We start from the raw sequence: 27029 nt of genomic DNA, 5'->3' as shown, positions 1-27029 counted from the left end.
CCTCCGACTTCTCTAGCTAACCGCTAAATCAGGCCGAAAACGGGTCAGACCCCGGGTCCGCTAGCTAACCGCCTAACAAACCGGCTGCTCTGAGTGCAAAATGTGGATGAAAACAGAAGAAAATCAGTTCAAACTTCATCAGGACAATTTTTCTCCCCGTAGCAGAAAAGTCACATGATGAGACATCTGAGGCAGCAACAGCTTTTACTGGTTTAACTGGGAACAAGTCAATAATATGACCCATTTTAACTGGGAACAAGTCAGTATTGTGACCTGTTTAACTGGAACTGGTCAGTATTGTGACCTGTTTAACTGGGAACAGGTCAGTATTGTGACCTGTTTAACTGGGACCAAGTCAGTATTGTGACCTGTTTAACTGGGAACAAGTCAGTATTGTGACCTGTTTAACTGGGAACAGGTCAGTATTGTGACCTGTTTAACTGGGAACAGGTCAGTATTGTGATCTGTTTAACTGGGAACAAGTCAGTATTGTGACCTGTTTAACTGGGAACAAGTCAGTATTGTGACCTGTTTAACTGGGAACTGGTCAGTATTGTGACCTGTTTAACTGGGAACTGGTCAGTATTGTGATCTGTTTAACTGGGAACAAGTCAGTATTGTGACCTGTTTAACTGCAACTGGTCAGTATTGTGACCTGTTTAACTGCAACTGGTCAGTATTGTGATCTGTTTAACTGGGAACAAGTCAGTATTGTGACCTGTTTAACTGGGAACTGGTCAGTATTGTGACCTGTTTAACTGGAACTGGTCAGTATTGTGACCTGTGTAACTGGAACTGGTCAGTATTGTGACCTGTTTAACTGGGAACAGGTCAGTATTGTGATCTGTTTAACTGGAACTGGTCAGTATTGTGACCTGTTTAACTGGGAACAAGTCAGTATTGTGACCTGTTTAACTGGGAACAAGTCAGTATTGTGACCTGTTTAACTGGGAACAGGTCAGTATTGTGATCTGTTTAACTGGGAACAAGTCAGTATTGTGACCTGTTTAACTGGAACTGGTCAGTATTGTGACCTGTTTAACTGGGAACAAGTCAGTATTGTGATCTGTTTAACTGCAACTGGTCAGTATTGTGATCTGTTTAACTGGGAACAAGTCAGTATTGTGACCTGTTTAACTGGGAACTGGTCAGTATTGTGACCTGTTTAACTGGAACTGGTCAGTATTGTGACCTGTGTAACTGGAACTGGTCAGTATTGTGACCTGTTTAACTGGGAACAAGTCAGTATTGTGACCTGTTTAACTGGAACTGGTCAGTATTGTGACGTGTTTAACTGGGAACTGGTCAGTATTGTGACCTGTTTAACTGGAACTGGTCAGTATTGTGACCTGTTTAACTGGAACTGGTCAGTATTGTGACCTGTTTAACTGGGACTGGTCAGTATTGTGATCTGTTTAACTGGGAACTGGTCAGTATTGTGACCTGTTTAACTGGGAACTGGTCAGTATTGTGACCTGTTTAACTGGGAACTGGTCAGTATTGTGATCTGTTTAACTGCAACTGGTCAGTATTGTGACGTGTTTAACTGGGAACTGGTCAGTATTGTGACCTGTTTAACTGGAACTGGTCAGTATTGTGACCTGTTTAACTGGGACTGGTCAGTATTGTGATCTGTTTAACTGGGAACTGGTCAGTATTGTGACCTGTTTAACTGGAACTGGTCAGTATTGTGACCTGTTTAACTGGGAACAAGTCAGTATTGTGATCTGTTTAACTGGAACAGGTCAGTATTGTGACCTGTTTAACTGCAACTGGTCAGTATTGTGACCTGTTTAACTGGGAACTGGTCAGTATTGTGACCTGTTTAACTGGGAACTGGTCAGTATTGTGATCTGTTTAACTGGGAACAAGTCAGTATTGTGACCTGTTTAACTGGAACTGGTCAGTATTGTGACCTGTTTAACTGGGAACTGGTCAGTATTGTGACCTGTTTAACTGGGAACTGGTCAGTATTGTGATCTGTTTAACTGGGAACTGGTCAGTATTGTGACCTGTTTAACTGGAACTGGTCAGTATTGTGACCTGTTTAACTGGGACTGGTCAGTATTGTGATCTGTTTAACTGGGAACTGGTCAGTATTGTGACCTGTTTAACTGGAACTGGTCAGTATTGTGACCTGTTTAACTGGGAACTGGTCAGTATTGTGACCTGTTTAATTGGGAACTGGTCAGTATTGTGACCTGTTTAACTGGAACTGGTCAGTATTGTGACCTGTTTAACTGGGAACTGGTCAGTATTGTGATCTGTTTAACTGGGAACTGGTCAGTATTGTGACCTGTTTAACTGGAACTGGTCAGTATTGTGACCTGTTTAACTGGAACTGGTCAGTATTGTGACGTGTTTAACTGGGAACTGGTCAGTATTGTGACCTGTTTAACTGGAACTGGTCAGTATTGTGATCTGTTTAACTGGGAACTGGTCAGTATTGTGACCTGTTTAACTGGAACTGGTCAGTATTGTGACGTGTTTAACTGCAACTGGTCAGTATTGCGACCTGTTTAACTGGAACTGGTCAGTATTGTGACCTGTTTAACTGGAACTGGTCAGTATTGTGACCTGTTTAACTGGGAACTGGTCAGTATTGTGATCTGTTTAACTGGGAACAAGTCAGTATTGTGACCTGTTTAACTGGGAACTGGTCAGTATTGTGACCTGTTTAACTGGGAACAGGTCAGTATTGTGACCTGTTTAACTGGGAACAAGTCAGTATTGTGATCTGTTTAACTGGGAACAAGTCAGTATTGTGACCTGTTTAACTGGGAACTGGTCAGTATTGTGACCTGTTTAACTGGGAACTGGTCAGTATTGTGACCTGTTTAACTGGGAACTGGTCAGTATTGTGATCTGTTTAACTGGGAACAGGTCAGTATTGTGACCTGTTTAACTGGGAACAAGTCAGTATTGTGACCTGTTTAACTGGGAACTGGTCAGTATTGTGATCTGTTTAACTGGGAACAAGTCAGTATTGTGACCTGTTTAACTGGGAACTGGTCAGTATTGTGATCTGTTTAACTGGAACTGGTCAGTATTGTGACCTGTTTAACTGGAACTGGTCAGTATTGTGACCTGTTTAACTGGGAACTGGTCAGTATTGTGATCTGTTTAACTGGGAACAAGTCAGTATTGTGACCTGTTTAACTGGGAACTGGTCAGTATTGTGACCTGTTTAACTGGGAACTGGTCAGTATTGTGACCTGTTTAACTGGGAACAAGTCAGTATTGTGATCTGTTTAACTGGGAACAAGTCAGTATTGTGACCTGTTTAACTGGGAACTGGTCAGTATTGTGACCTGTTTAACTGGGAACTGGTCAGTATTGTGACCTGTTTAACTGGGAACTGGTCAGTATTGTGATCTGTTTAACTGGGAACAGGTCAGTATTGTGACCTGTTTAACTGGGAACAAGTCAGTATTGTGACCTGTTTAACTGGGAACTGGTCAGTATTGTGACCTGTTTAACTGGGAACAAGTCAGTATTGTGACCTGTTTAACTGGGAACTGGTCAGTATTGTGATCTGTTTAACTGGGAACAAGTCAGTATTGTGACCTGTTTAACTGGGAACTGGTCAGTATTGTGACTGGGTTATAGGAGGATTTCAGAGTGTCTCAGATGGGAAGAGCTTCACCAGTCCGAGACAAAGTTCATCTAAAAATGAGGAAAAGGACTTTGGAGATCCACCATCTACGGTGTAGACTATCACCTATGGCAGGGTGTCCAGCTGCGCTCCTCCAGGACCACAATCTCATGTTTTCCATGCATTCCTGCTCCAACACACCTGAGTCAAACTAATAAGTCATTGTGCATCGCCTTGTAGGTTGCTGGGCGTATTTAATTTGAACCAGGTTTGTTGGAACAAAATAAATAAAAAACCTGCAGGGCAGCGGCCCTTGAGGAGCGACTGTGGACAATCCTGATCTACAGATTCAGAGCCAGGAGGAATCCCTGTATGCTTGGGACAAGGCTGGATGCTGGTGATCTTCTGTATTAAAAGCAGACATAATTCTCTACTGAAAACCAGTGCATGGACTCAGGAAGACTTCCAGAAATCACACAGTTCAGCCTGAAACCTACACATGCAGGTAAAAGCTCCTTCATGCAGAGCAGAAGCCAGATGTGAACAGAAGTCCTAAAACTGCTACTTGTCTCCTCCCTTCCCAGACGTTGACAGACTGTTAAAAGGAGAGGAGATGCTACAGAATGCAAACCAAAACAAACCCCTGGAACCGGTTTTTACAGACATGTTGCTGCACCAGATTCATAATCAGCTGATATTTTCCACCAGACATTTAAATGATTCCATGGTTTGATTCACATTTTACACAAAGATGTCTTTTAGGACCGATGTGTTGTGCTGGAGGTGCAGACGTTGCTCTGCCAGACCATTTTATATCTCTTTATCTCTAAATTTCATCCATAACCATCAAAACCAAAATACTGAAATGTTCCTTTGAATACATTTGGAATAATTGGATTGAATAAGCTACATAGCAAGCTGTGAAGTAACCCTGCTCCCCTTTAATCTCCAGGCTGTTCTGTCTCCATCAGCATTGTTGCCGTTTTTTTTTTTCTTCTTCTTTTATTTCTCTCTCTGGAAAATGTTTGCTCTCTGCAATGATCTCTCTGTTCAACTGTACTTGTGTTGTTGTCTGAGATGTCATGTTTGAGTTTGCACAGAATCCCCCTCTCTCTCACTCAGGGCTCTCCAATCAGGAACACATCAGTCTCAGAGGCCCTCTCCCATCTCATCAGTGATTGGGTAAAAATATCAGCCCATCCCACTCTTCTCTTACAGTACTGCTGCCAGCCCTGCCCATCTCCAAACTGGCTGAATCCTGTAGCAGGCGCCTATGATTGGCTTCCTCAGACTTCCCGCCTATTCACCCCCCTCCCCCACGATGTTGCTGTCAGTCTTAGGAGGATTTACCCCCGTTAGCTGAGTAGTGCATAACTGTCTTAGGCTCTTGTGATCTCTTTAACACCTTTACCTAAACCGTGGCTTCTCTTTTTATTTTCTGTAACACGCTAGTTGCTGAGTAGCTGCCTAACGACAGATTTCATTACCTTCATCAGAATAGTAGCTTGCAAAAGTGTTCATATCCCCGTGTTGGCATTATTTCCCTTTTGTTTTCAGCAGAAAATAAATATTTAATATTTAATTTTCCAGTTTTTCTTATGTTTAGTATATTTAAAAAGATCTGGATGCATACTTATTCCTTCTCTTTGAGGCTGGTACTAGAAAGGACCTTCAGAAGTCCCAGAAAGGGTTCGGTTAGCTCCAGCTGTGTTCAGTCTGTCTCAGAAACGCCTCAAACCAACCGCGGAGCTCCCTGAACAGGCCAGGAGAGCTCCGTTAGAGAAGAACCAAGGTGTGACCACAACCACGACTGTCCACCAGAAACCACAGGTTGGACAAGGAGACAGCCAGAGACAGCCAACAGACCAAAGGTAACCCTGAAGGAGTTGCTGGACACTCCGCCGAGCTGGACTATATGGACAAAAGACTCTCCAAACATCTGGAAGAAGGTCTAAAACAGAACAACCAAGACCTGTCATCACCACAGTGAAGCACGGAGGTGGCAGCATCATGCTGGGGGATGTTCCCATCTGCATGTTCCATGACGCTCACAGCCCCACCTTTGTATTTTCGGGGTGAGACGACACACATGCCCCTGCCAAGATGGTGATGGTAGGAACCGCCCACCGAGCTTCAGTTCAGCTCTTCAGAAACCTACGGGTGACATCACGGAGGCTCCGCCCATCTTTTATATACAGTTTATGGTTTCACCACTAGAAGTGCAAAAAGTATTTATTTAGTGAAAACTTGTCATGGAAACGCAGATATGACCCTCATCATCCTGACGAAGACACACAGACTGGTTTAGATGTTTGGAATGACCAGACCTCAGTCCAGACTGAAGAACACCAGCAGAACCAGAACCGGAAGGAGATGGAGCAGTTTGTCTGAGGACAAACGTCCCAGGGAGGACCGAGACGAGATGGTAGAGACAGAAGCTGGAGCTGCAGCTGGAGACATGCAGTACTCTTTGTTGTCTTTGCTTTGGGTTGGAAACGTTATTGCAGTCGTAGTGGACATATTTAGCATCATAAAGGTGTTTCATAGCCAGGGCAAGAAAAAACAAATCCTCTGACAGACCACAGGAACCCCGGTGTGGGTCAGTTCCTCCTGGCTTTTGTGTCTGACTTTTAGCACGCCACCCAGTGATTGTTTGAGTCATCTGAGAACATGCGGACCAATCATATTTCGCTTCAAATGATTAGAAATAATGTTTTTCCATCCCCACTTCACACCTTCTTATAAAGTTTCTCTGTTAGGTTGGAACATTAACACTATTCTTTATTTATATATTTAACACGCTGTCACTTTCGTCACATCTTGGCTTTTTAAATCTTAATTTAGAACTTTTATTATAAATTTTACTGGATGAAACCAAAAAATTGAAATCCAAACGCACCTTTTCATTTGATTTTCACATTTAAAAAATGTGTATTTTGTGATGTGTTTTATAAATTAGATACATCACAGAAGAGAATGGATTCATATAAAATCCTTTACTTTGTTGTGTACCAACTATTAATCGATACAATTTGACATAAATGTTATTAATGTGTTGACTCCCCGCAGTCTGAACCAGTGTGATGACCTCCGTGATGTGTGTGACTGCGATGGCATTCAGTCCCATTCCTCACGGCTTCACTCAGGCTGCTGTTTCTGCCTTTTTAAGACATGTAGCATATAAAGTACGACACCAGAGTGTTGTTCTGTAAACTGTCTGAGCCAAGATGCAAAAGCAGATTGTAAAAACCGGGTACCTGCTGGAGTCGCCCGTCATGAAGTCTCCTGTCTTCCAGGACGGGACATGCCAGCTGGTCAGATCGGGCAATGATCAGGAAAACTGTAAAACACCCAGGAGGCACATCTCAGACTCTCCAGGCTTCAGTTAGCTGGTAACACGACAGCCCAGTTAGAAAAAGACAGGACCAGTATGGCTTGTTGGGAAGACTGGCTTAGGTTGGACAGACCAGGCCAACATGGAGATGTTTGACCAGTCACAGCATATCAGGACACAGTTTGGATACCAAAAGTATTCCATGTTATAAAGTACTCTTCTTTTTGGAAGTATGTGTTTCTACATGAGTGGATGTGTTCAGCACATAGAGAAGCTGTTGGCATGAGATGTCCACAGCCCCGAACCAGTCTTTCTTCCCAGAACTTTGCATGGTTTGGGATCTTGTGGTTTGCTTCATCTGCCCTTGCTTTTTGGTCCCAGTCAGTAAACATGTCTACAACATCCAGTTTTTTCTACTTTACCTGAGGATGTGGAGGTGCTGAGGGGAGTTTCAGATGTTCCTGGATGTCTATAGCATGTTGGCAGCTCAGATGGTGCAGCAGATTTCTGATTTTCCTGCCTCCAACTGCATTTTTATCATCCTTTTCAGTATGCACTTATTCTGTCTGTACGCAACCTTTTCAAACCAAAGTATCTCCTCACAGCAGACGTGTCTCCATGTCCAACTTCGTCTGCTACAGCTTCACGTTCTGAATTTTCTACGTTCACTTTCACCTCCCAGCACCTCCAGTAACACAGCTGCTGTGCTGCAGGTTTACTGGTGCAGCAGTGAAAAAGGTCCCCCGTAAACAGCTGCTGTGCTTCAGGGTTCTTAGACAGTTTAAAAGCAATAAATTCAGATTAGAAAAACAAGAAAAGGTTACTTTCCTCCAGACCCCAGCGTGGTTGTTGTCGGACCTTCAGACAGAAATCAGGTCTGCTGGGTAATAAGTCATACTACGCTGGCTTTTTAGTCTCAATGGTCCAACTGGACTGTGGTTATGTAGAAAGCGTTCTCGCCATTATCTCTGTGATGTCTGATGTGTGTGTGAGAGGAACGGCTGCAGTGAATTTCCAGCTGATGGAGTTCAGCATTTAAAGCCGTGACAAGAGTTCAGATGTTCTGTTATTTCCTGTTACTCTGTGGCAGACCACTCAACCACCCTCACTGCTCTCAGTCCACGTGCCTCCTTGGCATGCCTTATTGAAGGATCCAATGGAAAACATGTTTAATGAAGCTAATTAATTTGTGCAGAATCTAATTAAGTGCAAAGCAGCATCTGCAACGCTGAGGTTGGCCTCCGCTCGGGGACAAGCCTCGCCGCTCGGCCTCCTTTCCCGTGAAAATTAAAGGCTACTTCACTGAGAAAATGAAAGCAGACAGGAGACGCCTGAGCCAAAGCAGCGTGTCACGTTTCCTCCTAAACAATCACTTTGTCCCCGTCGTTTAGTTACAGGTAGTATCAGCAGGCTGATCAACCGCAGAGCGGGTTTTCGTCCGTCTATCTAGTCATGCATCTCATTGAGGTCCAGTGAGGGTGTTTGTGTTGCACGTGATGTTTGTTCGTTGGTTCTTTATTTGCATTGCACCCCACCTGAAGCAACCGTTCTCCTCTCCATTCTGAAGTCCAGGAAAACGGTGTGTTTCAGAAAGTGTTGATAGCTTTTTAATATCATTGCCTCCAGCGTACCTTTAACGGCTGTCTTGGCCTTTTACTAGAAATTGAATTTTTTCCATTATGTGATTTTTAATCCGGGCATCCAGAGGCTACAAAAATCGATTCCCTCAGCTCGTCAGGTCTAATTGTTGTTCAGCAGAAGGCCGTTTGGTAACATATTAGTTTACTATTACTTGCAGATATCTCCAGTTTGTTTTTTTCCTCCCAGTAGAAGCAGTAGTGATGTCCACAGAGCTTTAAATGCTGTAAATGTCGGGCTACGAGGCCACAGTTATTTTTAAAGGTAGCATATGAATAGGTCCAGTATGGAACTGGTTTGTAATTGGTGTGGAACCTTTTTAGAACAGGTTTGATTGGGACCAGTTTGGAACAGGTTGTGAACCAGTTGGGAACCACATTGGAACTGGTTAGGAACAGGTTGGAAAACAGTTTGGAAAAGGTTTAGAACTGGTTTGGAACAAGTTGGTAACCAGTTCAGAACAGGTGTGGAACAGGTTGGGAACCAGTTTGTAAAAGGATGTGAATCATTTTGGAACTGGTTTGGAACAAGTTGGGAACCAGTTCAGAACAGGTGTGAACAGGTTGGGAATCAGTTTGGAACTGGTTTAGAAATGGTTGGGAACCAGTTTGCAACAGTTGTGGAATAGGTTAGGAACCAGTTTGGAACTGGTTTGGAAAAGGTTGGGGACCCCATTGGAACTGGTTTGGAACAGATAGGGAACCTGTTTAGAACAAGTTGGGAACCAGTTTGTAACAGGTGTGGAACAGGTTTGGAGCCAGTTTGGAACTGGTTTGTAAGTGGTTGGGAACCATTTTTGAACACGTGTGGAAAAAGATTGGAACAAGTTGGGAACCAGTTGGGAACAGGTTTGTGTTTTTCTCGGTGAACCTGAAGGTTTGAGACAAGGCTGTCAGTGTGTTAAGTCTGCATTAGAGCTTTGCATTGCTGGTAATGATCGGTCAGGACAGATGGGATCATCATCATCATCATCATCATCATCAGCCTAGAGGGAAAGAAGCACCTCATGAGCCTGGCTGGGCGGGGGGTCTGATCCTGAGGTACCACAGGGGTTCATCCTGTTAAACTGGCCTCATGCATACAGAATCAGACTTTATTTTAATAAAAAAGACCCTTGCCTTCCCCACCACCCCCTCCCCGGCACACACACACACACACACACACGTACTGCTAATCAGAAATCAAACACCCACCTCTGTGCACTCCTGCAGCCCTGAGAGAGAGATTGTGTGAGAACACTGTAACTTACTGTGGGTGTGAATTTTCTTTTTCTTCTAGTGTGCTGAGTTGTGCACGTGTGTGTGTGTGTGTGTGTGTGTGTGTGTGTAGGTGCATTTGTATCTGTTTGTGTATGTTACAGCGTGTTAATTTGACTTTGCAGTCAGATGACAGTGCCACTGTACAATATGACGCTCAAATGTGCCAAGTGCGGAGTTATCTCTTCGGCTGACGTTTCCACCACAGCTACCAGTAACGCCATGTTAGTCCCGCTAATTATCTTACCTTAACTCCTCCTACCTCTGTTCTCTCCTCTGCTGTATGCCTCCCTGCTTCCTCACTCCGTTCTCTGTCCTCTGTCCCCGTCATCTCTCCGCCTCCTGTAGTCCTGCCAGCCAGGACTTCTCTCAGACCTTAAAAACTCTCATAAACGGCTCAGAAAAATCTGGGTTCATTTTATCTGGAGATGCTGCTGCTTGACGGCTGACTGCAAGCGTGTTTGTCTCCTAACAGTTGCCAAGCTGACAGGAAGGACGCCGTATGTATGCGTACGTTTAGGATTCCTGCTACAAGATGATGAGGTTGTTGTCGCTACAGCCCATAGCTGGACTTATTTTTAGACTGGAGTGGTGTGTCTGCAGCGTTTCTACAAACCATTTCATCTTTACTGGGACACGTGAGGGACAACACACAGTGTCTGTGTTAATCATGTAATAACTAAACATGTAAGGAATTTAAAAAATGACACATATTCAAAAGTTTGGACACCTTTTATTGCAAGAGGTTTTTTTTTCCATCTTTGCTGACTGAATAAACAGAAAAAATATTTTTACAATAGTTCCTTCCCTGAAATGCCCTGCTGTGCCTTTCTTTGGTTTTTCTTTTCTGGGTTTAAACTCTTGTTTGCTGCATTATTTTGATGCCAAATTTGTTTCAGATCGATTTGGCCTTAAATGAAAGCAATTCCCTTCATCTGTTAGTTTGGGATGTAAACGAAGAGAAGCTGCTTCGAGCATTAAGCGAAATGAATTTATGAGCCTCTGTTTCTCACTGACTTCATCCATGAAGTGTTTTTCACTGCGTTCGTTTTCTCCACAGTTTTAATGAGCTCCTCTCTGACCCAAATGGTCCGACATCGTATGTGTTGTTGAAGATGAAGTAGTTTCCAACTTATCCTCCATGTTGAACACAACCTGAAGTCACGGTTTGGTTTCATACCGGACGGTAACAATCAGCGTCATGGTTCCACAAACTTCGCCTGGGTCGTCATGTGAGGCAACGTGCGTGCAGCAGCCTGGTACTGAATGTATCGAGCTTGTTGACCTGGTCTTGCCCTCCTGCTGTGGTCCGCATGAGAGACACTTTGAGACCGGACTGGAGGAAAGTTCATGAAAATGTTGGTGGTGAGACGTCGTCTCGTTTACCTTGTTGGGCTGTTTATGCTCCACTGCAGTTCCTGGCATCAGGTTCAGCATGCGAGCTTCAACCTGACTGTAGCCTCCTCATGAGGCTGTTTCCATCCAGAGACACCGCACCCTGCTGGGCCGACAACCACGGTGGCCCAGAGGAGACAAACAACACTGCTTCAGTGTTTATTCATCTCATTTTAACCGAGTATTTCTTCTGACCTTATAGAGCTGGATCGTTGGTTTTTTTATTAGTATTATTGAAATACATATTTTCAATTTCTCAGTATTATAATAATGAAATGTCGGATTGGTGTCCAAACCTTTGAACACATTTAGAGTTGTTTCCACACATTTCCAGGATGGATGAATTCATTGCAACAAACATTCATAACACTCACTATGGTTCACATCAGAATTTGTAGCGGTGGAATCTTCTTCTTCTGCAAGAACTTTTTCAGTGCAAGTTGGAAGAAACTAAATGTTTTCTGTCTTGTTACACTTTCTGCAAGTTTCCTGACATTTCTGCACAGATTGCATAAGAGAACGTTTCATATTTCTCTGAAAGTCAGAGTTATGGATAAGTGACAGGCTTGCAGAATATCCCTGATATGGTCCAAACATCACGTCCAGCCTCCTGTACCGGCACTTTCCCAGATTCTCCTGCTGAGAGAATCACAGAAAGGATCTCTGAAAACTGACACCTGACTCTGGACATCTTTCCTGCTCTTCCTGTAAAGAGTTTATGGCTGAGCAGTTTTTTATAGCACGTTTTTGGGCAGGACACCCTCATTTCTTGGTGCTTTCAGGTGAACTGACAGCTGCATTTTCAGCTTACGATGCAGTTCAGTAAATTCTGCAGTGAAAAGCAGAAGCAGATTAAAGTTACCTTGTTAAGGTAAAAATATACCAGGTTTTAAGTAATCCTGTGTGTGCTTTTCATGTCTGTGTTGAAGCATCATCAGAAAGGAGTCACAAGCTGCACTATGCGAGTAGCCAGTAGGGGGCAGTGCAGGACGAGTCTGACCAGATGGAAGGTCACAGAGCCGACTAGGGGGAAATGATACGGCGTGGTCTGCCGGGCCTCTGTTATAACTGTGTTCGTTGTTTTGGTTCTACGTTAACAGCAGTCGTACACAAGCATAGACGTGATGAATGAAGCAAGTTAGCAACTAGCAAGTATGCTCTGTTAGCATGTGATTGGTTGGTGATGATGAATGATTTCAGGTTTGGATTCAGAACGTCGTGCCATGTTTTCCTCATCTCTAGATGTGGTTTAATGAAGTGAAACTGAGCGGATTGTGTTGAGTTTGGCTGCAGCGCTGGCAGTGAGCATCAGGATTGTTCCCGTTGATTCTCAATGCGCTCATCAGAACAAACGGAATGAGTCGGAAAACCCAGACAAGAACGGCAGGAAAGACTCTCACTCTCTCTGTCCTCTTCTCTGCATCTCCTCTGTTTGTCTTTGCATTCTGTTTCAGCCTCATGACGCCATTTTTATTTCTTCCACTGCTCACCTCACCCCCTCCCCCTCTCTTTCCTTTGACACTAGATCCTCTGTGGTTTGACTAAACCATCTTATGAACATACATGCATGTAATATATGTGAAATACAAGCATATATATCTCAGATTATGGATGTATGTATTTGTTTGTGTTAGTAACAGAATTCTTTGTTGTGATGCTACATATTTCTGCATGGTCAGAGGTGCTAACAGTATGCTAATGGGGGGGGGGGGGGTAGTTAATGGAGGAGATATGGATTAGTTAATACGATTTTAGCATCACAATCTTTATTGTGTAGAAAACTTAACTAATAAAGTTAATGAATCTCCATCATGCTTAGGCCTAGTTGGAGTAAATAAGAGTTCCTCGGTGTTCTGACTGGGGTTGTGCTCCTGTCCCGCAGGGCGTCTCTTTGGAGCTCCTGTGTGGTTCTACCGCTCCTGGCCCTCACATGGATGTCAGCCGTCCTGGCCATCACCGACCGGCGTTCCGCACTTTTCCAGATCCTTTTTGCAGTATTTGATTCCCTGGAAGGCTTCGTTATCGTCATGGTTCACTGCATCCTACGCAGAGAGGTACCATACCAATACTCAGGCTCTGCAGTCATGTCTGCATCATATTGCATTCCCAGCATTCCCAGTATTCCCAGTATTCCTCATCAGGGCTGCAAGCTTTTCCATTTTACCTGCAGAGACGACACAGTCGTTAAAATGCTTCTTCTTTGTCTTTGTTTTGTTTCTGCTACATGTGGATTTGGGATGTTTTCCTGGGAATTATTTTGGGCTTTAAAAGCTCAGCCAGCTTCTCCCACATGTTCTTTTAATGTGTGTGGAGAACTGACCATTCTTCAGAATTCTTCATCACATTCATCATTCCAGACTGACCAAGCAGTCAATACTCGGCCTGCTTGGCTGAACCGGCGGGTTTTTCCACATGTCCGACTCCCATCATCCGTCCAACCTTTAAACAGAAATGTCACATATGGAATCCTCAGGTTTAAAAAAAATTCTGAATATACATTAACAAGCATTAAAATCTCGGATTTTCTTGGTCCAGATGCATTCAGCTTGGACTTCAGGATGTTATTAGTACAGTTATTATTGCTGCATAGCTCCATACAAACATGAGTTGTAGTTTAGGGCGATACTGATGTACTGAGTATTAATGCTGTTATTTATTTTTTTATTTTTATTATTATTCTTTGCAGTACTGTCTGTGACTATGGCATGTGGGGTGTGTGGTGTGTGTGTGGTGTCTGTGTGGGATGTGTGTGATAGGATGTGGGATTTAATAAGCTTTCTTCCTTTTGAACAATTTCATCATATTTTTTTAGTTTTAATTTATTTTCTGCTACCTTATGTGCAAATAAAGTAACCAATGAAATAGAAGAATAAATCCATCAGAAGTATATTCTGACCTGTGTTAAGAAGCTGCTGATGTGGTACTTCCACCGTCCATCCTTCCTGCGTCAGTAGCATCTGTGCTGTGGTGGTCTGCTGCAGGTTCAGGAGGCGGTGAAGTGTCGCGTGGTGGACCGGCAGGAAGACGCCAACGGGGATTCAGGGGGATCGTTCCAAAACGGCCACGCTCAGCTCATGGTACAGGCAGCCTGATGTTCAGCTTTTAACAAGATCCTGACAGGATGTGCAGAGTTAACTTACTGCTGCTGTTCTCTGTCTGCAGACTGACTTTGAGAAAGACGTGGACATGGCTTGCAGATCAGGTACGCTCCACCTGCTGTTCAGAAGTTCCTTCTTTGCTTTGGCCTCCTCTGTGAATCCTGACAGTTTTAAACTCTTCAGCATTGTGAGAACACATGTGAGCATGCTCTCCATCAGCATCATCGTCGTCTCTGTTATGTCAAAGAGCTGCTGTACATCTCCGGCTCCGGCTGACAGAATGAACATGTGCCTGAGCTGGTATATAAACATGGCTGCCTGAGTCACTCCTGCACCCCCACAGCTTCATGAAGACCCCCCTGATGAGTCCTGCATCAGATACTGGTGGGACTTGGAAATCTGCTGGAAGTTAAAATGATTATTATTATGACATGAGTCAGCCTTTCAGGAAAACATCGAGAGCTAGGATGTTATTCAGACACAGACTGGACATAAACGTGGAGAAATGACAGAAAACCCGACTGTTTCCTTGTGTGACATCCATAGACTGTTTATAAAAAGATGGGCGGAGCCTCCGTTACGTCACCTGTAGGTTTCTGAAGCTTGGTGGGCGGTTCCTACCATCGCCATCTTGGCAGCGTCACACGTGTCGTCTCGCCCCGGAAAATACAAACATGGAAAAAGAGGTGGAGCTGAGAGGGGAGTTGTGAACATGTTGTGGATGATTGACATCCGGCGATCTTTGACTTGCCTGTAGCTAAAAGCTAACCGAGCTAACCCAGAGCTAACAGGAGCTAACTAGCTAACGGAGGTAAGCGGGCTAAAGCTAAGTCACGTTAACCGGCTAAAAACCGCGGTTGTTCTACGTTCTTCTTACTTGAAGCGGGAGATCGGGTGCCTGTCAATCAAAAAGACACGCCCCTAAATATGCTAAATTTTTAGATTAAATTACTTTTAAACGGGCGAGTTAGAAAAAAATTCACTCCCCCCACAGTTGTCATGAAGGTAAACCTGATCTATTAAACCTAAAATGGATTTTTGTACCAGGCTGTAAACATGTTTATTCCTGCTGTAAACATGTTTATTTCTGCTGTAAACATGTTTATTTCTGCTGTAAACATGTTTATTCCTGCTGTGAAGTTGGTCTTTTTAACATGGGAGCCGTAGTCGGAGTTGAAGGGGATTTGGTTTGTTTCGGAGCCCCCAGTGGATGAGAGGGGAACTGCGTAGATTTAACTTTTTTACCGCCGGAGTTTGCTGCTTGTTGACATGAGAAGACGAAGAAACTTTGGATATTTAGTCTGGTTTAGCAGCCTGGACATGGTGCAGCGTAGCAGAGCTGCCATAAACCAGCAGTTATTGTCCTGAAATGAAGTTGTGGACACAATGTTGTTCCAAACCCGATGGGTTTTCTTTTTTGTCTTTCTGTGTACGATTTATTCAGCAAGCTGCTCTTATTATGTTGTCCACCAACATCTTCACTAAAGACAACTATAGTTCCATATCCAGCAAGGCACTGTTCAGTCATGTTACTGTCCAACAAAGACACACCCCCCCCCCCCCCCCCTCTCCTGCCTCCTAACTTACTCCATTGTCTTCTTATTGTTTCATTTAGAAAATTTAAACACCTGTCAATGACTGTTGGTGTGAATAAACCTAGCAGGTCTCGGGAAATCATTGCAACAGATGGTCTGGTTCTGTAAAATGTTGGGGCTTTCAGTAGGATGTCCTTCCAGGGCTGCCATACAACTGACTGCAGCTGCTGAAAAATGGACACCTCTGAAGTAGTCAGTCAGCGAGCTTTGATATATGTACAACTAGAAAAGCACAACCTGACTGGAAAAACTCCTTCCAGGAGATCTTTCCAATATTCTGAGCAAGAACAAATAAAATGGAAGGTTTGACAGAAAGAGACAAATAGGTGGACAGAGGAAGCACCACAGTTACAGGAGAGAAAATCGGGGAAACAATTGAGAAGAAAATGGATTTATGATGATTGGATAAAAGTTCTGTTTCACACATTTAGTTCATGTGGAATCTAGTTCTCCATGGTTCCTCACAGGAACCATCTGAGTTTTTCTTTTCTTTTGACTAAAGACCTGACAGCCAATGGCTTGTCCTCTTTTGTTTTTAGGTACGATGAAGCGCTCCTCCCTGCAGGGGGAAGAAAAGGCCTCTTCTGGGACTCTGACCCTTCAGAAGGGTTCGAACTTTAACACCATGCCAGCCAGCATGGCTAAGGTTCACCTCCAGAACGTGGCTGACTACACCAGCCACACTCTGACCCTGCGACGGGAAAAAGGTGCTACCAAAGGAATCAGCACAGAGCTGCCAGGTGCCAAATCCATCTACATCTGCGACAGCGAACTGTTCAAGCAGCTGGACGGAGACCTGCCTCGAGGGAACGGTGAGGGCAGCAGCTCTGAGGGGGTGGGCAAAGGCCCAGGGTACGTCATTCTACCAACAAACAACAGCGGCACCCTGAAACCGTCCAAGGGGAAAGAGGATCAGACAGCCAAGTATAACATGGGCATGGAGCCACTGCCTCAGACAAGGCTCATCCACTTGGCTAACCCCCCCAGCGGAGAGCCGGTGCCTGGCTTTGGGCTGAAGAGCCTGCCTTCTGACCAGGTCAGTGTGTCGTGCTCTGACAGAGACTCACCCGCACACAACCTGCAGAACATGACCAGAGACTCCCAGGTGGCCGGCAACATGTGTGACGGGGGAGAGTCGGGCAACGGTGTCATGTCCAAAAGTGAAACCGTCTCAACATTGTCCATGAGCTCACTGGAGGTAAGACCACTTTCACTTACAGTGGATGGATGTCACAGCACGTATTTAAAAGAGGACATGCATGCAGAGATTTGTTCAATGATAAATTCTCAATTAGTTTTAAATTCTTTGCCTGAACTGCAAAGAAAAGTGGGCTTTAAAAAAAAAATACAGCTCTTCAAATCAACATTTTACAGCGACCTCCATCAGACCAACATGTGGACTTTCCTTTTCAGTCAGCTGCAGCAGAAATTTCTTGAAAGAAACAGACTCATCACAAAACCCATCTAAATAACAAATATAAAAACATGAATACTTTCCTGTATGAGTCTTTAAGACGTTCTGCCCCCGTACAATTAACGTCCACTTTATCAGGTCCACCTTCTAGTACCGCTCAGACAGTCTGTTTAATTCTGGTATGATGTATTGGACAAGATGGTGGAAGCATTTCTCAGAGGTTTTTCTCCATGTTGACATAAAGCTATATCAAGTTGCTGCACATCACCATGAGAATCTCTCGTTCCACCTCATCATGATGAGAATCTCCCGTTCCACCTCATCACCATGAGAATCTCCCGTTCCACCTCATCATGATGAGAATCTCCCGTTCCACCTCATCATGATGAGAATCTCTCGTTCCACCTCATCACCATGAGAATCTCTCGTTCCACCTCATCATGATGAGAATCCCTCATTCCACCTCATCACCATGAGAACCTCCCGTTCCACCTCATCACCATGAGAATCTCCCGTTCCACCTCATCACCATGAGAACCTCCCGTTCCACCTCATCACCATGAGAATCTCCCGTTCCACCTCATCACCATGAGAATCTCCCGTTCCACCTCATCACCATGAGAATCTCCCGTTCCACCTCATCACCATGAGAACCTCCCGTTCCACCTCATCACCATGAGAATCTCTCGTTCCACCTCATCACCATGAGAATCTCCCGTTCCACCTCATCACCATGAGAACCTCCCGTTCCACCTCATCACCATGAGAATCTCTCGTTCCACCTCATCACCATGAGAATCTCTCGTTCCACCTCATCACCATGAGAATCTCTCGTTCCACCTCATCACCATGAGAATCTCCCGTTCCACCTCATCACCATGAGAATCTCCCGTTCCACCTCATCACCATGAGAATCTCCCGTTCCACCTCATCACCATGAGAACCTCCCGTTCCACCTCATCACCATGAGAATCTCCCGTTCCACCTCATCACCATGAGAACCTCCCGTTCCACCTCATCGCCATGAGAACCTCCCGTTCCACCTCATCGCCATGAGAACCTCCCGTTCCACCTCATCGCCATGAGAATCTCCCGTTCCACCTCATCGCCATGAGAATCTCTCGTTCCACCTCATCGCCATGAGAATCTCCCGTTCCACCTCATCACCATGAGAATATCCCGTTCCACCTCATCACCATGAGAATCTCCCGTTCCACCTCATCATGATGAGAATCTCCCGTTCCACCTCATCACCATGAGAACCTCCCGTTCCACCTCATCACCATGAGAACCTCCCGTTCCACCTCATCACCATGAGAATCTCTCGTTCCACCTCATCACCATGAGAATCTCTCGTTCCACCTCATCACCATGAGAATCTCCCGTTCCACCTCATCACCATGAGAACCTCCCGTTCCACCTCATCACCATGAGAACCTCCCGTTCCACCTCATCACCATGAGAACCTCCCGTTCCACCTCATCACCATGAGAACCTCCCGTTCCACCTCATCACCATGAGAACCTCCCGTTCCACCTCATCACCATGAGAACCTCCCGTTCCACCTCATCACCATGAGAACCTCCCGTTCCACCTCATCACCATGAGAACCTCCCGTTCCACCTCATCACCATGAGAACCTCCCGTTCCACCTCATCACCATGAGAACCTCCCGTTCCACCTCATCACCATGAGAACCTCCCGTTCCACCTCATCATGATGAGAATCTCCCGTTCCACCTCATCACCATGAGAACCTCCCGTTCCACCTCATCACCATGAGAACCTCCCGTTCCACCTCATCACCATGAGAATCTCCCGTTCCACCACATCACCATGAGAACCTCCCGTTCCACCTCATCATGATGAGAATCTCCCGTTCCACCTCATCACCATGAGAACCTCCCGTTCCACCTCATCACCATGAGAACCTCCCGTTCCACCACATCACCATGAGAATCTCCCGTTCCACCTCATCACCATGAGAACCTCCCGTTCCACCTCATCACCATGAGAACCTCCCGTTCCACCTCATCACCATGAGAACCTCCCGTTCCACCTCATCATGATGAGAATCTCCCGTTCCACCTCATCACCATGAGAACCTCCCGTTCCACCTCATCACCATGAGAATCTCCCGTTCCACCACATCACCATGAGAACCTCCCGTTCCACCTCATCACCATGAGAATCTCCCGTTCCACCTCATCATGATGGGGAAAATTTCCCGTTCCACCTCATCATGATGGGGAAAATTTCCCGTTCCACCTCATCCAAAAGCTTCTGTGTTGTGAATCTGGTTTCCATGGAAACCGTGGGAGTACAGTTAACTTAGGAAAATAAGATCATCGTTTCACTCTTCACTGAACTGGAGACTCATCAGACCAGCAACGTTTCTCCATCTTCTATTGTCCAGTTCTGGTGAGTCTGTGTGAATTGTAGCCTCAGTTTCCTGTTCTTACTGACAGGAGGGAACCCGCTGTGGTCTTCTGCTGCTGGAGAACATCTGCTTCCAGGCTGGACGGGTTGTGTGTCATCTCCAACCAGTCTGTCCATCCTCCTCTGACCTCTGACATCAACATCTGGATATTTTCTCATCCTCAGACCTTCTCTGGAAACACTGGAGATGGTTGTGTGAGAAAATCCCAGTAAACACTCAGACCAGCAACAAGCCATGTTCAGAGACGCTCAGTTTGAACTTCAGCAAGTCGTTTTCACTACGTCTGAATACGTTCCTGTTGTATGATTAACTGATCAGATATTTGTTGAACAGGTGGACCTGATAAATTTACAAATCAATCAATGAACTGTCATAGAAATTTCCTAAACCTGTGATTGGTGGGGAATGAGACCAATTGGTTGTCATTGGGAGTTGGATAGATGAAATGATTAAACAGGCTAACAAGGATGTTTGGTCAAACTGAAATCAGTGAAATTTAAACAAAATGAAAAGTGAACCTGTAGTCACCCTTTGTTAACACGTAGCATACAGTCTGCTGTTTTAATTTTTCATACATTCCAATAAGATGCTTATTTCGTTACGATGAACATCTAATACCACATGGTTTACATCATCTTGAATGGCACACACACACATATGTAAAGCGTGATTATAGTAAGCATTTAAAGTGAAACTGCGTCAGGTTATGTCAGGCTTTTCTGATGGGTTTGGAGCTGTAAATTCTTACTTTCTGGCATGTCCCACAAGCTCCAATTGCTTTTACTGCTATTTGAGAATTTACTTTCCTGAACATCATCTTTTCATCAAATCACCTAAAATACACTGCAAACAGACATCTGATGCTGTGATTCTTGTGTTATCTATGAACTAAGGCGCATGTTATGCTGCATGGACTTGACATGTTCATACAGTGAGCAGAAGGAACTGTTATCTAATTTGTGAAATCATGTCTATGCCGTGTATTGTTGTTGTTTTACCAGCACAACATTCATTAACAGAGAAAAATTCATCCCAAAGCCAACTGTGGCGTATCATCGATCACTTCCCCACAGAGAAGCACCGTCACACCATCCCTTCATTGCTTTGGTCATCCCCTATCTGACACATATCCAAACTCATTCCTTACATTCACAACCGACCGGGAGAAGCAGCCCGGCTTTTTCCAGCCTTAAAATGACTTGTTTTCAGTCAGTTTGCAAAGCAGAAAGCGGTAGCAGGATGAGAAGGCACAGTTCTGAGCTGAAAATGGCTCAGACATCTGCCTGCTGGTGTCTTTTCACTTCGGGGCAAAACACACTTCCATAGCGGCGTGCGAGGCAGCAGCTGCCACAGAACGAGCAGCCTGAAGGTCAGGCTTTCCTTCACCCCTCCATGACGGAGGACTTAAAGGTCATTCGGTCACAATCTGTTAACTGCAAACTTGTGCCAGCGGGGTCCAAATGACCAGCAGCAAACCTTGTTTTGTCCCCCCTGAGTCACTCCAATGACTCCCACAAACACAAAGAAACACTTGAGCTTTCTTCTGCTCACAAGGCACACAATATCAAGACACATCTTTAATCTCTCTGTCTCATCTCCCCCCAGAGACGAAAATCGCGCTATGCAGAGCTTGACTTTGAGGTAATTTTAGTCTCTTTGATTCCTGCAGAGATTCTTAAACTCAGACCAAAAATCACCTTTAAATTTTTTACATACATTTATTTCCCAAGTTGCTTTTTGCTGTAGAGATGACAGACATTCAATGTGAAAGCGCCTGAAGTAGAAGTGATGATAGCCTGTACTGTTTGCCATGTACGTAACGTGCAATATCCCTGTGTAGAAAATAATGCACACCCGGAAACGCCACCAGGACATGTTTCAGGACCTGAACAGGAAGATTCACAGTGCAGACAAGGATAGAGAATCTCCACCTGTTGATGCCAAAGCTGCCAAAAGATGGAGTGTGTCCTCTGCCAGCAGCGACAAGACCAACATGAGTGTAAAGAGTTTAATTTTATTTATTCTGCCCCCTTCCTTCCCTAATAGAGTTCCCTTCCCTCTTCTGATAAGTACCACACTCGATCTTCTTAAACTGTAAATTCAGCCTCTTTAAAGCTTGTATTTCTAATGTTTAAATGTGAGTGGGACCTAGCTGTGGGCTCATGATGTGGGTGGGCATGTGAAACACCACCACAGACTGTTGAACTGGAAGCTCAGGCTTTTCTTAAAGTGGAGGCTAAAATGTAAAAAGTGAATGCACTGAAGATGATGCAGATGACAGAGATCCATCTGGCAGAGCTGCAGCAGGACATGTTGCTGTGGAGACGTGCAGGATGTGATCCAGATATAGTTATAGGCATTCAAAACCTAGAACAGAAAGTGAAGCAGACATCTGCAACAAGAGAGTTCGGGGAAGAGATAAACAGCTGTTTGCATTCCACCTCATGCCATCCAGACAGTCTGCACTCTTTAAAAGGACTGCTTCTGTAGCGTTTGTTACTAAATACCACATTCCCTTCAGACCACAGAAGCATTGTCATAGTGTCAGGTCAAAATGATGTACCAATGTGCGGATGGGTCCAGACAGTATAGGTGTGAGATGATTGGATGATCCAGGAACCAGCGAGTATATGATATCAGTTCAGTTCAGCTTCAGTTGTACAGCAACGATCAACAACAAAAAAAAAAAACATATCATGGTGCTTTTACAGACACAATCCATTCAGTCCAGTTATTATAGTCCAGTTATAAGTCGTGATTTTACTGCACAACACGTAGTCTGGAACATCACAACGTGCAATGGAGTGGTGTTCCTCCACAAAGTGCATTAAAACCGTGTAATGTACAGATCTGAGTCGTTTAATCCCCATATATGGTAGTGGTCCCACACAGTAAACATTTTATAACTCATGTTTTATAATGTTTTCTTTTTAACAAAACTTGCTAAATATTCTAAAGTACAGGAACTATTTTATGTGGGCCTCAATGTAGTTTTATGCGAAACAACCATTGTCAAACTATGGCACATTTCTTTCATTCACCTGTCAGCTGATAGAAATCCGCTGCTAATGCGTTGCTATGGTGTTTATATGTATGCGTATAGATATAAACAATGCAGCCGGTTGACATTTAAATTCTCACTGACCATGGTATGATCTAAATTAAATCATTACATGACCCAACTTATAATAACTGTGTTCATTTAAACCAATGAATTATTACCAGCTGATTTAACACAATCGCTTTTAGTTAGATGAAATAACAAAAAACAATGAACACGTCCCAAATTCGATTTTCTTAAAAAGACTAAAAAAGAAAGGAGAACAGGGTGAAACTGGAGCCTGAGGCTTTTACTTAGAAGAAGCCGGAGGACCAGGGTGCGGTTCAGAACTTCAGAAACTCTGGCTTCAGAGATTAAACCAGCCGACTGAGTTAAAGTTGGGTTTTTTAACAAGCCGCAGATGATAGGAGCTCTGTACTCAGCTAGGCCTCCAGAATGCTCCGTTGACGTTTCTTGTTATCAGCTGTGTAGGGCTTTAGGCTTTTCTTTCTTCCTGTCATGGTTGGGAAATCCTCCATGTGATGTGTCACACAGTGTCCGCTCCTTCTCTAAAAAGCAGACTGTTGGGAGTGGACCGCTCCCCAAATCAGGCACAAAAAGATTTCCATGTTGGCTTTGTAGCTGCAGTCATTCAATGGCAGCAAGTCATTTCTGTTTCAGTCTCCTGGAAAAGACTCCGTTTGTTTCACAGCTTTGGAGTCAGAGCCAAGTCCAGAGCAGCAGGTCTGGTGTTCGCTGAAGGTCTGCAGAGTCACACATTTAATACAAACACACCCAGAGATTCCCATCATGGAAGTGGAAGAGGCAGAGAGATCTTCTTCACTGTGGGTACAAGATGTGTTTTGAGGATGTGCCACAACCATGTCTGAACAAGAATCTTATCAGTCTGGGACTTTGTGCATTTTTCCACTTTTGATCAACATGTCAACATCCATCTGACAGGGTTTAGCAGAATTTAAAGTGTGTTTTGGAAAACGAGCTGAGATCTTCTGACTGTTCAGTGGAAAGTCAGAGCTAGAGATGATGAACTCAGGAAAGTGTGTCAGTGTGTCACTGAGAAATAATTTGGCTCATACTTCCTCCGCTGGGAAAGAAACCGAGTCGTGAGAAGTTTACAACTGCATTTGTTGGTCAGACGAGATATATTTATATCTCCGTATTTTCCATCATGGTGTTGGTCATGGTTGTCACCTGTAGTGCTTCCTACGTTACAGTGGAAGTGGAAAACGGTTCCTCCATGAAGGGGCTGTTCCATGCGTGTTGTTGGAGTTCCTACAGAGGAAAAGCGGCTTTAACAGTCAGAATACGTTCATGTTTCCCTCTCTGTCATCAGAAGTCAGATGGAGGATAAATCTGACACCAATTAGGGATCTTCATGTTTTACACACATTAATAGAAACTACTGAGATTATTCCTCCATTGTGTAAATATCCCCCAGCAGGTGTTCAATGCTAGCTAATGCATCTCCCTAACATGTGTACATACTGCTACTTTTCCATCTAGTCACCTTCAGAGATTGGCTCTCTGGACTTTCCAGATGAGTCCAGGAGCTAGCAGCTCCATCAGGAGCATTGATGAGATGGTTACTTTGCCCCATTTCCACTGAGCAGTTTGGCTCAGACCGGTTCGTGTCGGTACAGTCAGCCATGTCACCTTGTGTCTTTCATTGTAAAAGTGTTCAATAGAACCGAACCAAACCATACCATCTCTGGATCTCCATCATGTGTAAATACATAGGAATGGTACGGTTAGGGTGGAGCTACTGGCGTCACAGGATACAATCCATTGATCTGTGGCCAGAAAACCATCGCCATTCAAAGAACATTGCCATTCAGTCAATGGTTCAGTCAGCAAGATAAAAGGCAAACGGAGGTCTGGTCGGCTCTGGAACCACAAACTTTCCTAGCTAGAACCGTGTTTTTTCATTGTTGCTCTTAGCATCACATTTGTTGTCCTCATGCTAGTATGCTGCAAGCTAGGCATAAACTCTGCATGCCCAGTGGCGGCCCAGCTTGCGATGGCAGTGCTGACCTGAATGGACTGGACCGCTGTAAAATGTGCGAACCAAACTGCAGAGTGAAAATGGGGCTACACGTCTCTGTTGGAGCTGTTCAGGGATCGGCTCAGTGATGGCTCTTTCACTTCACACCTGCAACATCATTGGTCTGACGCACAGGTTAAACTAAGAGAGTAAGAGTCCCTTTATCAGCATCACACATGCTAGTATAACATAAAGTAGGAGTATTACTCCTACAGTGGACATATAAAATAAATATATACATTAAAAGTATTCAGTCATGCCACGCCTAATGAATAAAAAATGAGTAAAAATACGACGTGGATCTTCTCTGTCGTGTTTCCTGACTGCTCCCAGAGCACCAGGCTGTGACGCGGTTTGTCGGTGATATGGACACTGGAGTTTGAATGAGCCCACTTTCTCCACTCATGACCACTGATTGCTGCCTTTAGTTCTGCATGTTTGTCACATGTTTTACTCCATCAGCATCAAATCTCACACACACCAACAGCGTTGCCATTTCAGCTGTTTTTATTCCTGGTGGTTGGGAACAGTTTGGGTAGCTGGTGTGATCTTGCAGATTGGGGAAGTTGCATATCACATCTCTGATTTGAGCCTTGATTTCTTTCTATTAAATGACGATAAAAGGATCAGTTTTAGGGATGAATCAGGGAAACTCTTTGCCCTGTTTCCTCCTGTCCACTCTTAACTGAGCTAATTACTGGCTCCGTACTTAACACACAGGCATGAGATTACCTTTCCTTTCATGGTGAAGTAGATCTTGGAGAAAAAAAGGGAAACCAGCTGATGCAATGCAGCGTGAGGTAACGCAGATCCACTAGCATGAATAAAGTCCATCAGAGACAAACAAGCTCTTTTTCCTCTTTCCTCCCATCAGGACAAGCAGCAGACTCCAAGTAAGAGAGCGTGGGAGGGCATCCGCAAGACCCACTCGCCCCCGTCCTGGGTGAGGAAGGATCTGGAAACTGTGGCGGCCTCCCCTCTGGAGCTGCAGACAGTGGAGTGGGAGAAGACCAGTGCCACCATTCCTCTTGTGGGCCAGGAGATCATGGACCTGCAGACAGAAGTGTGATCCCTCCCCCAAACTCAAGGCTCCCACCCAACAACTGCCCATTTTTCCAGCACACTGACACACACACACACACACACACACACACACACACACACACACACACACACAGAGACAGACAGACTGACAGACTGCCTCGCTGTGTCCGACGGCTGGGTGGAGTCCTCGGTGAGAGGACGTGATGTGAGAGCAGCGAGGAGGGACCGTGGAGCCTCTTTCTATGTTGTTCATTTGATGTTTTGATGTCAGCCAAACAGCCATCATCTTGTATATGAGCTGCTGGCTCGTGTGGGACGGACGGCAGGGTAGCAGGCGGAGCTGCTACGTCTGCATCATACAGTCATGTCATAAACAACATAGTAAAGGTAATCATGCCATGTTTACCCCTGTATTAAATGGTTCCGATGTATTAATCATGATTATGTCTTTCTTCACTGTGGAGGGTGCAGTTGCATTCCCGTTCTGCCCCCCCCCCCCCCCCCCGACCAACGCTGATACAGCTCAAGATGCCTCTCAAGTTTTCTTTCTTTATTTGAGCAGATTCAGTGCTGTTGAGAAAAATGAAGAGGAGGAGGGTTTGAGGAGACAGAACCACAGTCCCTCCTCACAGCTTCATTTTGGCTCGTTCATGAGGCGGGGGTCGCTCCTGGGGTGACAAGTCAAGCCAAGGGGAGAGAAAAATGAAAAAGATAAAAAATAAATCACCATGAGCCAAACCTACAGAACTGCAGGTTGCCTTGTCATGGAGGGACACCTCAGAGACACTGATGTGGGGGCCGGTGGGCTTTGTGCTCTTGCTGGCCCTCAGTCGTCCAACTGAAGGGACAAAATGGACGCCAGGGCATCCAGAAGGAGACGTTCAACAAACACATGCTGTTAGGATCCGTCCCTCAGTGGGTACAGTACAAGCTGAACGATGCTAAGAGGAGGGGAACATGTGTGTGTGTGTGTGTGTGTGTGTGTGTGTGTGTGTGTGTGTGGAGTAGCGGAAGACGAGCAGCTGATTATGTCTGTAACTGTTTAAAGGTGATGGCATGAAGAGGGCGGCGTTGGCGTGCAGGGTTGTGTTTGCACACCACGGGGAAAGCACAAGGCTC

At 44.8% G+C, this 27029-nt stretch overlaps 1 protein-coding gene across 1 annotated transcript in view; it reads left to right on the top strand.

Annotated features, from left to right (window-relative positions):
* The window catches only part of adgrb1a (adhesion G protein-coupled receptor B1a), a gene marked incomplete at its 5' end in the record, with an annotated part of 143903 nt that extends 117676 nt beyond the window's left edge, over positions 1 to 26227 (top strand). Inside the window, 9 exons of the mRNA XM_079240472.1 lie at positions 4718 to 4777; positions 9949 to 10047; positions 13101 to 13272; positions 14200 to 14295; positions 14381 to 14420; positions 16451 to 17109; positions 21370 to 21405; positions 21605 to 21763; positions 25741 to 26227. Coding sequence (XP_079096598.1) covers positions 4718 to 4777; positions 9949 to 10047; positions 13101 to 13272; positions 14200 to 14295; positions 14381 to 14420; positions 16451 to 17109; positions 21370 to 21405; positions 21605 to 21763; positions 25741 to 25935 — 1516 coding nt within the window. The 3' untranslated portion in view covers positions 25936 to 26227. The remainder of the gene's footprint in view (positions 1 to 4717; positions 4778 to 9948; positions 10048 to 13100; positions 13273 to 14199; positions 14296 to 14380; positions 14421 to 16450; positions 17110 to 21369; positions 21406 to 21604; positions 21764 to 25740) is intronic.
* Positions 26228 to 27029: the final 802 nt, after the last annotated feature.

The sequence above is a fragment of the Telmatherina bonti genome (assembly GCF_933228915.1).
Source record: "Telmatherina bonti genome assembly, chromosome: 5".
Lineage (NCBI taxonomy): Eukaryota > Metazoa > Chordata > Actinopteri > Atheriniformes > Telmatherinidae > Telmatherina > Telmatherina bonti.
This window is presented reverse-complemented; position numbering and strand designations above follow the sequence as displayed.